General features: G+C 37.4%; 1 protein-coding gene across 10 annotated transcripts in view; it reads left to right on the forward strand.

Moving 5' to 3' along the window:
* Window positions 1-11048, forward strand: part of NAA35 (N-alpha-acetyltransferase 35, NatC auxiliary subunit) — a 109550-nt gene that overhangs the window by 58215 nt on the left and 40287 nt on the right. For all 10 annotated transcript variants that reach the window (XM_045298636.1, XM_045298638.1, XM_045298639.1 and 7 more), the window contains one exon: window positions 1162-1329. In XM_045298636.1, the coding sequence (XP_045154571.1) occupies window positions 1162-1329 (168 nt within the window). The remainder of the gene's footprint in view (window positions 1-1161; window positions 1330-11048) is intronic.

The raw sequence follows: 11048 nt of genomic DNA on the forward strand, positions 1-11048 counted from the left end.
GGACAACAGAAAAGTGGGTGAAGGGAAACGTCGGACGGGGCAAGATATGACAAAATAATTTATAAATTATCCAGGGTTCATAAGGTAGTGGGGAGCCGGGAGGGAGGGGAAAAAATGAGCTAATGCCAGGGCCTTAAGTGGAGAGCAAATGTTTTGAGAATGACGAGGGCAGTGAATGTACAAATGTGCTTTACACATTTGATGTATGTATGGATTGTGATAAGAGTTGTATGAGCCCCTAATAAAATGATGAATAAAACAACAACCAAACATCAAAAAAAAAAAACCCAAAAAAACCCTGTCAGTTGAAAGTAGATTCTAATTCTTGGCTTTTCTTTCTTTGTTTCTTTTTTTAATAGATCATTTTATTGGGGGGTCTTACAGCTTTTAAAACAATCCGTACATCAGTTGTATCAAGCACATTTGAACATATGTTGCCATCATCATTTCTAAAACCTTTTCTTTCTACTTGAGCCCTTGGTATCAGCTCCTCTTTTTCCTCCCTCCCTCCCATGCTCTGAGCCCTTGATAATTGATAAATTATTTTTATTTCCATCATCGCTGTCTCCCTTCACCCACATTTCTGTTTGTCCCCCTGTCTGTGTGTGTGGGGAGTTTATATGTCGATTATTGAGATGGGTTCTCCCTTTCTCCGACCCTTCCCCGTCTTCCACCTGCCCTCATGGTATTACTACTCTCAATATTGTTCCTAAGGTGTTTATCTGTCTTGGATTCTGTGTGCTCTTATCTGTAGCAGTGTACATGTTCTGGTCTAACTAGATTTGTAAGACAGAACTGGGGTTATGATAGTGGGCGGGGGGGTGGGCAAGAGGGATTAGAGGGGGGAAGAGAAGCATTCAGAACTAGAGGGATGTTGTATGTTTTATTGGTTATATACTGCACCCTGGCTGGCTTGTCCTTTCCTTGTGACCAGGGCTTTGGGTCTTCATTCTGACCCTCCTCATTTGCATCAAAATGGTTGTGTATTTTGGGTCTTCTGATGCCTGATTGGCTTTCCTGACTTTCTTTTCACTGTCATTTAAATCTTATGATCAAATGTACATTTATTTGGGTCTGTGACACTCTTCCCTATGCTGGTTAAATTAAGAGTTTTCATTTTGTATGACTGCTAAACATGCACATTCTTTCATTTCTTTATAGATCACTTGGTTGGAAGGCCATTCCTTGGCACAGACAGTATTTACGTGCCTTTATATTCATAATCCAGACTTTATTGAAGATCCTGCCATGAAAGCTTTTGCTCTGGGAATCCTGAAAATCTGTGACATTGCAAGGGAAAAAGTAAATAAAGCTGCTGTGTTTGAAGAGGTAAGATTTTGAAATTTAAGAACTCATGGAGCTCATTGATTGCCTTATTCATTATGATGTGTTTAAACATTATAATGGTACATAAGTATTTAAAAATAGTTTTGAAAGTGACATCGGGTCTCCAAGAAAGTGTTTTTTTTTTCTTTCATCTTAGTATAAGCTTCATTTATTGAGGATCCATTATATTCTTGGCAGTATGGAGATTCACCAAGAAAGTAAAAGAGACAATCCTTGCCCTCAGTCCTTTCATAAATTGGAACTCAGAAATACTTTGCTTTCAATCTTTGGATAAGAGGAAACTGAGGAAAACAAAGCTATGAGTATATTTATTTTTGCTATGAGTATTTTATAAGTATTTTGCTCTACATCATAAAGCTTTCTTAAGTTTATATTATGTATGTGAGGAAAATGAACCAAATATAAATTCTCTCTCCTCTTTTTTAATTGGGGGATGGGCCACCTCTTATCACAATCCATACATACATCCATTGTGTCAAGTACATTTGTACATTTGTTGCCATCATCATTCTCAAATCATTTTCTTTCTACTTGAGCATTTAGTATCAGCTCCTCATTTTTTCCCCTCCTTCTCTGCTCCCTCCTCCTTCATGAACCTTTGATAATGTATAAATTACCATTATTTTGTCGGACTTAATATAATTTAATGCATGGTTGAGTTACTTATAAAATGCCACCTAGTACTGTGTATTCATTGGGTTTTTAGTTGTTTCACTTGATATGAGTGTCACGAAAAATCGTATCTTCTTGGGTGGAATAGTTTGTTTTGCTTGAGTTCAATACATGAGAAAAGAAATGCAGATTGTTTTTAATATTTTTAGCCTCTCAGTACACCAAAAAGAACATTGAAATATTACTGGAGCAGAGAAGAAATTCATCTTACTTGTGGTAGAATAATTGGGGAACATCCTGAAAATTGCTTGATCATTATTTCACATAATAGTAAATTCCAGAAAGATGAAATATTTTAAGTGTGAATGAATTATTAAAAAGTCAGGAGATTGTTCACAGTAAGTAAATTGACTTTAAATGTACGAAGAGATGCTTAGCCTCACACAAGAGAAGTAGAAAATAAAACTGTGTTTCCCATTGTTGACAAAAGATTAGAAGTTTCATATTAGTGTGAATGAGAAAACAGGCCGTCATGTGTTTGTGTATGTGTGTGTGAGATGATTAACTATTGTGTGTGTATAAGAGATGATTGACCATTATTCTGTTCTTTTGAATCTTTTTAAAGCTTTCGTTTAGCTATAATTACAAACTTACAGAGAAATTACAGTAACAACATAAAGACCACCATATATCCTTCACCTAGATTCATTTGAGGTGCTTTTAAATAATCTCTCATTTGCTTCTTCACTTACTTGCTCACTATCATGTATTTATGTACGTGTGATGTATGTGTGTTTTTCTGAACCACTAAGGTGTCAGTTAAATTCACTGCACACTCCAGTACTAAGGGTTTTCTCCTACATAACTGCAATACAGTTATTTAAGTGGATGCCAGCACACTTTCTATGTGAGGCTAAGAAACTTAGTATTAGTACTAGAGTTCTAGTTCTTTCAATATTTACTTGGACAACATCCAACCACTTATATGACGTAGTTCCATTTTTTTTTTTTTAAAGGGAAAGCTCTTCTCTCCTTTTGCCTATTATTTTCCCTAATGGTTTTTAAAGACTTTAAACCCACACTCCTTCAGTACTGGACTATAGGTGGGATATAGGTATATGAGGCAGAGAATGGGACTTTGGGTGCAGACTCTCTTGGGCTTTGTCTGCTGGGCAGGAGAGTAGTGGCAATTGTGAGGCTGAACTGTTCTTGCTACTCAGGCAGATGGAACAACAGATGGAGTTGGGCATGCTCTGTTCACTCTACACATTTCTTCTCACTATTCTTATGGTTGGTGCCTGTTCTTTGCCTCTATCAGCAACTCCAGTAGTAGCAGCAGCAGCAGCAGCAGCAGCAGCAGGGAAGGAAAACAGTTGGAAATATGTTCTCATAAATTTGTAATTGGTATTATGTAGCACCCAAATCACATCATCTCTTATTCTACAGAACATGTAGCGAGCGTTAAGTGACCCGTAGGTCCAGATGGTTGTTTTTTCCCCCCTTGCAAATGTTTGGGCACGTTTCCTCCCCTTTTCTTTCATTGTTTCTGCTTTACTTTAAGCCTTTGTCAGCCTTTAAAAAAAATTTCCTAAAAAGATGGGTTTATTTGATAAGAACATGTACTATAATAATCCAAAGTTAATAACAAAACTTTTAACAATCAATTGAAAAATAAGTGAACAAACAACTAAGAATAATGTTCCTTTGTGTAGCTCCATTTTTATTCTAAATAGATAGATGCAATCATAATATGTATTTCATTCTTTGTTAACAGTTCCTAAGAAAAAGTAAAATGAGATTTATCTGATGCTTTTAGAGTGTGCTGTTGGGGTAGTGGGTAACGTGTGGGGCTGCTCACTGCAAGGTCAGCAGTTGCCACCCAACAGAAGCTCAGAGGAGAAAGATGTGGCAGTCTGCTCCTATAGATTGACAGTGTCAGACATCCCAGGGACAGCGCTACTCTGCCCTACAGGCTCACTAAAGAGTGGGAAACAACTTGAAGGCAGATGGTCTGGTTTTTGAAGATCTGCAGCGTGAGCCTGACAATGGCTGGATAGACACACTGTTGGCCCTGCTTCTACTGCTCAAAGGCTCCTGCTGGTTATGGGGTAATGAATCCCTATGAAAGTCTGGTCACCACCTTTTAGACCCCATTTTGAATTTTTAGGCTGTACATGAGATGTGAGAAGTCATTCAACTATTTTGTTTTGTGTGTTTGTTTTGATATCTATTTTAAAGTGCAACAGAATGCTTCTTAGCTCTAACTTGTAACATTTATATATATATATATATATATATATTCTAGCTGGTCATTTGGGGCTTCTTTAAAAGAAAAGGTCATGAGTAAACACAACAGTCTTATCGGTAACCCGGGGAAAGAAACTTGAAGCAAGTTTATCCAAGATTATCTTGAGTTTGCAGAAAGCCTTATCTCGATGTTACAGAGCAGCAGACAGACTTGAGTGTTTAAAACTGGGACGTGTCCTATGACATAATATTCTGTGAGATGTTAGTGAGCTGCTATCACTTTCTCACTGCCCTCTAGTTGATCCACACTCCAAGAGACCCTGGACATCCGTCTTACTTGGGGTCCAGGCTTTCGGTGGGGAAATCGATAGCAGGCGGTGCAGGTAAAGCCCCCACAGCGTTGTCCTCCACTTAGCGCTCTGGCGACCTAGAGCTGTCGTTCCACATCGTGGGAGGCCGACCAGCCCATGGGCTGGCCCTCCGCTGCCTGAGACAGCTCGGACCCTTTGTCAGCTTTATAATTGAGATGACTTGGACAGCTTCTGAAGTAGTCTTTCTGTCTGTTGATGCCTGAAAAGGGAGTCTCAAAAGAGTTGTAATGATGTAATGAGTTCTTTTAGGAAGGTGGTTCTTAATCTTTCTAATGCTGCGACCCTTTAATACAGTTCCTCATGTTGTGGTGACCCCCCAACCATAAAATTATTTTCGTTGCTACTTCATCACTGTAATTTTCCTGCTGCTAAGAATCGGCCGACCCCTGTGAAAGGACCTTGATGCTGAAGATAAGATTATTGGTGCAACTGTGGAGAGTGATTCACATCGAAAACAGCATGTTTGCCTCCTATCCACTAAGTTTCTAGTAGCACTTTAACTGAAATTTTTCCTATCCGGCTATTGCTCTAATGCATCCATTTTATTTTTCCTTTCTTTAAAAATTCGGGTATGTTCTAGTGTTTACTCGGGTATGACTAAATTGGTTGACCCTATTTGAAGCCCTGTTCTGCCCTTTTTTTCTATCCCAGTCTCTTCCATGTAGCGCATTCTCCACTAGTTATCTTTCTAAAATTTAGGTAACCTGGTCTTGTTCCATTCTGTTGTTTGAAGACTTCAACGTGGGGTGTGTGTGAGATAAGCAGTGGATTGCTAACTGCAGACTTAGAGGTTCCAACCTCGCAGCCACCCGGGTCACAGGAGAATAATGCAATCATCTGCTCCTATAAATATTTACAGACTCCAAAACCCTGCATAGCTTTGCTGTGAGGCATGATATTTTTGTTGTTGTTGTTGGTGTTTTGTTTTATCATTTAAAAAGTCAAAAGAGTCCACAAAATTATATTGAAAAATTGTCCTTTATCCATTCTAGAAGAAGATTAAATTCTTTAAGCTTTTTTCCTAAGGTCTAACTTAAATCTTTTGTACTTGGATCCCATTCTCTTGCCTCCCTCAGACAGAATTATTTTCCACTTGGCTTTTTTTCAGGACATTCTTCTGTCTTGCTGGATTCTGTATCTTCTAGTTAGCGTGGAATATTTTACATCTTTTGTCTTTGTTAGTAATTAACACGGGTTCATTTTTCTGTCAGTAGTATTCATGTTTGAGTGCTAATGGTTGTGCTCATTCCATTATCACATGTATATCTGTTACCTCTATTTATAGTCATTGTGCATTGGGACTATACACCCACAAGTCTGTTCCCCTACTAGATAGCTAGTTCCCTGAGGTCAATGTCACCACCAACTGACATACTGCTAAATCTAGTTCAGTGGGCACAGTTAATTTTTTTCCTTGTAGAAATATTTCACATGCTTGGGCTCTATAAAATCACTTGTTGTTTACCTCTTCACTGTCATGTTCTTCTCCATCTGTCATTCAGTCCCTTTTCCCCCCTTTTTCTTTTCTAAACATTGCTGTGTTACAGTCACCTTGCCTCTGAACTCTAGTGATACATTTGTGCCTGTTTGCTATCTCCATTTGGATGCTTAATAGTCATCTTGATTATAACACACCTAAAACTACTAATCTTCTAACCTCATTCCTCCTACCATTCCTTTCTCAGTTTTAATCATCTCAGTCAGTGGCATTTCCATTTGCTTTGAGCATCTTTGAGTGATGACTTCTTTTTTACACTCCATACACAAGTCTTAGAAACTTCTTTCTGCCCCACTTTAGGATTCTAGAGTCTGACCATTGTCACTTTCTTTAACAATAAACCCTATTGCAAGCATTACCCTCTGTATTCTGATGGTAGCTTCCTCATTGATGTCTTATTTTAATTATTAGCTCTCCTGCATTCAAAAATTAGAGTAATTGTTTTAAGGTAAAAATTTGATCTTGTCACCCTTTGCACAAAACCTTGCAGAGCCTTCTCATGCCACTCGGAATAAATCTTAACTCTGTCCACAATATGAGGGTTCCCCCCCAAAACCCAGAATTGAGCTAGGCAGAATGGTGCTTTAGTAGTAACATTTTTCCCGTTAGGCAAGCATCGAGCAACTCACTCTGAGTTAGTGTACCCAGTGGTGTCACCTGGGAAGATTTTCTGGTAACAGTGAATTTTTCATAAAAGAAATTTCATTCAAATCTTATTTTTTTTGACAGCCAATTTAAGAGAAAGTGTGGCTATGAAATTTTGTTTCCTGCTTGGGGAAAAATGCCACAGAAATTGTTGTGATGTTGAACACAGTTTACAAGGGCAGTGCTATGGAAATAACTCAAGTTTACAAGTGGTTTTCTTGTTTCAAAAAAAGTGAAATGTTAATTGACGACAAACCTCATTCTGCACATCCGTCAACTTCCTGAACAGACGAAAATGTCAACTCGTAGTATATTTCTACTCTAAATCATTGTTTTGGATAAAAATCATCAAAGGTTACTAAAAGTAGTAGACAAAGGTATTATGAAACACAAGATATGTCATATCAAAGTATTTTCCCCCAAGTTATGAATTAACATTACTTAACAATGGGCCAAATCAGCACTGTGTGCCTCCTGACACAAAGCTCCCAGGACACAGGATCATTTCTTATGTGCTGTATCTTTACATATGTACATAACTTGAATTTAATCATGAGGAAACATAGGGTAAGCTTGCAATGAGGTACATACTACAAAATAACTTTGTCTTAGAATATTCTAAATGATAGTAGTAACAATAGAGGAAATTTTAATGTTTATAGAGTACATGAAGGAATTGATTTTCTGATTTCGGTTTTTATACTATGTACAAGAATGTTTTTGTTTTTAGGAAAATACATTGAAGATAAGAGGCATCTCTGCAATTTAATATAAAGGTTCAGAACAAAAAAGTACAGTGCAAATGTGAGAAATTATTAATATAATTGGGGACTGTGAGAAGAAATGTGTTCTTTTTACAACTTTTGTAACTTGTAATCTGAAATGTTTTCAAAATAAAAGTGAAAACCTAAAAATATACATCCTCTGGGAAATGAGACCACCTTTGTTTTCCAGCTCTATCACTAATTTTGTTTTTTTGGGAATGGAATCTTTCTGTGCCTCAATTTCCTGATCTATAAAATGTAGTTTGTAATATACTCACCTTAGGAGGATTAATGAATACAAGTGAATTGTTTATACTATGTCTGGCACAAAGTAAACACTTGACAAATGTTAGCGATTATTAAGAGTTTCTGAGTATGTTAACAGCACATTTGGTTGCTAATCAAAAGGTTAAAGGTTCATGTTCAGTAATAGCCCCTCAGAATAAAACAATCCATTTTAGAAAAATCAGTGAGAAAACAACTTGGCCATATCTGACGACTCCTGCTACTAGTGCAAGGCCACTTGCCATAGGCAGAGATCAGGTGTGTTTCCAGTCACCATCCTTTTACCCTATTATACCAGCCATTCCTCCCAAGACACTACTTTTCTCCTGAGTTTGAAAACCCTTTGGAGTGGCCACACAGAACTCACAGACATTACTATTATAGGATTTAATAGGGAAGTTAACAGGTTACTTACCACAAGCCAGCGTTAGAAACCACTTAAGGATACAGAAGTGCCTCTTCTCAGCCAGCAGCCATGTCTCTCTGTTTCTTAGCTTCTCAGTTACATAGTGTGGGCTAGGAAGCCCACCTGACACTCCCCCTCATTATCTAATGCTCTCAGGTCTCCGGCCCAGCCCCTCTACTTTGTTTCAGTTTGGCCCCTTTGCTCAATCCCATGGTTTCTGCCTACGGATGCCACTGGTCTTGACCTCTGCCATTTAAGGCAGGGATCTCAAACATGCTCTGATGGTGCTGGTTTGTTGATGGTCCCTGGATTCCCTCTGTCTGAGATGGCTGTCTAAATGATGGCAACTAAAACTGATCCATCCGCTCTGCTAGTGTTTAACAGACCCTGTTTACAGGATCCCCCAAAATTGTTAGGTGGAAGGAAGTTACAGAGGCAGAGATAACTTTCAAACTAAATTCACTGTCATCTAGCCTATTCCTACTCAGAGTGACCTTACAGGGCAGAGGAGAGAGTAGAACTGCTCCTATGGGTTTCCAAGACTAAGTCTCTCCTGCGAAGTGGCGGGTGGTTTTGAACAGCTGATCTTGGCAGTTAGCAGCTCAACATTTTATGCCACCGTATTAAGACATTTCATTTCACTAAAATCAGCCATTGAAAATCTAATGAAGCACTGTTATGCTCTGGCATATCAGGGTCACCTAATGTCAGAATCAACTTGATGACAACTGTTATTTAACTATTTATTACTATTAGTATTTCACTGTGTAGTAAATTACTAGCCACCTATTAATGGACATTTAAGATTTCAGGTACTAATCTGAAATAAATATCATTGGACTTGTTTTATTCCTGTTTGGACCCTTTCAGTGTTACCCAGTATCTAGTCTGTAGTAAGCAAATTTGATTTAATGACTTAAATCATTCCAGGAACCCTTAAAATCTTGATGTAAATAATTTAGTGAGTTTTTAAAGCAATCCAAAACCCAAACTCATTGTGATTGTATCAATTCTGACTCATAGGAACCCTACAGGACAAAGTAGAACTACCCCTGTGGGTTTCTAAGATTATATATTTTTATTATTTTATTTTACTGGGAGCTCTTAGAGATATCATATTATTCCATATTTCAAACACATCAGTATTGTACAACTGCTACCAAAGTCATATTCAAAACATTTTCTTTCTTTTTGAACTCCTAGATAACAGCTCCCCTTTATACCCTTTCATCCCTCTCCTTACCCCCAGAATTCTTATTTATTTATTTATTTTTTCATTTTGCCACATCTCAAACCATCCAGTATATCCATTTATGTATAATCCTGTTGCTCGCTCCCCTTGATGGGGGTTACACAGTTGCCAGCTGCTCCCGCTTCCCTCAGCTATACATTTTTACAAGTGCAGAAAAGCTGCTTCTCCCTGGAAATAGCTGGTAAGTTTGAACTGCTAGCTTTGCATTTCGCAGCTCAGTGCATAGCCCACTAACCCACCAGGACTCATTTTAAAGCAGTAGTAAATTTCAACTGATAGATCCTAATTGCAAAGTTCTATAGGATATTAACATTTAAAAAATTAGAATATTACATTTTTAATATAATCAAGATTATTTTGATGGAATCATATTCTCTTTCAGTACTGGCAATGACTATTCTTTTTAGTTATGATTATAATCATTTTACAATTAAACAGTTTTGTTGGCACATAGTCCATATAACATATAATTCACTAGTTCAGTCATATCAAGAGGAGTTGTACAGTCATCCCCACAATCAGTTTTAGAACATTTTCCTCTCTCTTGTACTCATTGTTATTAGGCCCCCATTTCCTCCCAACCTCTCCTGCCATACCAGCAAGGAAACTGTTAATCCAGTTATTGTCTCTATACTTACTTATCCTGGATTTCATATACAGAAAAATGTACAAAAATAACCAAGACCCCCCCCCAATATACTAACAGCAATAACAGAATAAAATAGAAAAAAACTCAATTTAAAAGTGCAAAATATTAAAAACTGAACAAATTTGAAATGGGTCAAAAGAGAGATCAGATGATAAGGTGTCAAATTTAATCCATGAATATTTACTGTTTACCTTTTTTTAAAACTGAAACTTTTAAATGAGTCAAAAGGGGGATCAAATAAGTTACTACATTTTAACCACTATATCTAGTATAATCGTGTTTACAGGATCTCTGTTTGATAATAAGGCTATTCATTTCCCTCAGTTACGGTCAGAGGGGATTCAATGGAGGATTAATCTATGTATGAGTCCTGCAAATTAGTTTGGGGCTTCCACTGTATCCTTCTGCAAACCAAGTGTTCACAATTTAAGCTCTGATATTATTCCCTCCTTTGGATTTGGATTGTAGTATTTATAATCCTTGCACAGGCTGGTGTGCTTCTTCTATGTAGACTTGGTTGATGCCTCACTTAGATCGTCTGCTTTTTAAAGACAAGCCTTTAAGACCCCAGAAGCTATTCTTTCTGATAGCTGGTCACCATCTAGTTTCTTTACCACACTTAGTTATAGCACCCATATCCTAAGTGATCTTTTTATGAGGGTGAGTGAGTCTCAAACAGAGCCATGTCATAAGAACTAATTGTTCTTAGATTAGTACTAGAATGAAGGGCAAGCTCAAAATCCATATATGTATCTGGTTCACATTAGGGACCTCATTGTCATTTTATTTTATGTTAGAGAACATTCACAGTCATCTCCCTTGGAGTATAAGGTAATTCTGTTGAGAAAGTCATTGATTTTTATTTTTTTCTTTTTTTTTTCTTTTTAACATTTTATTAGGGGCTCATACAACTGTTATCCCAATCCATCCACACATCAATTGTGTAAAGCGCATTTATACATCGTTTCTCAA

Source organism: Echinops telfairi, unplaced genomic scaffold (genome assembly GCF_000313985.2).
Source record: "Echinops telfairi isolate 266 unplaced genomic scaffold, ASM31398v2 ScPeMD7_7429;HRSCAF=8467, whole genome shotgun sequence".
Classification (NCBI taxonomy): domain Eukaryota; kingdom Metazoa; phylum Chordata; class Mammalia; order Afrosoricida; family Tenrecidae; genus Echinops; species Echinops telfairi.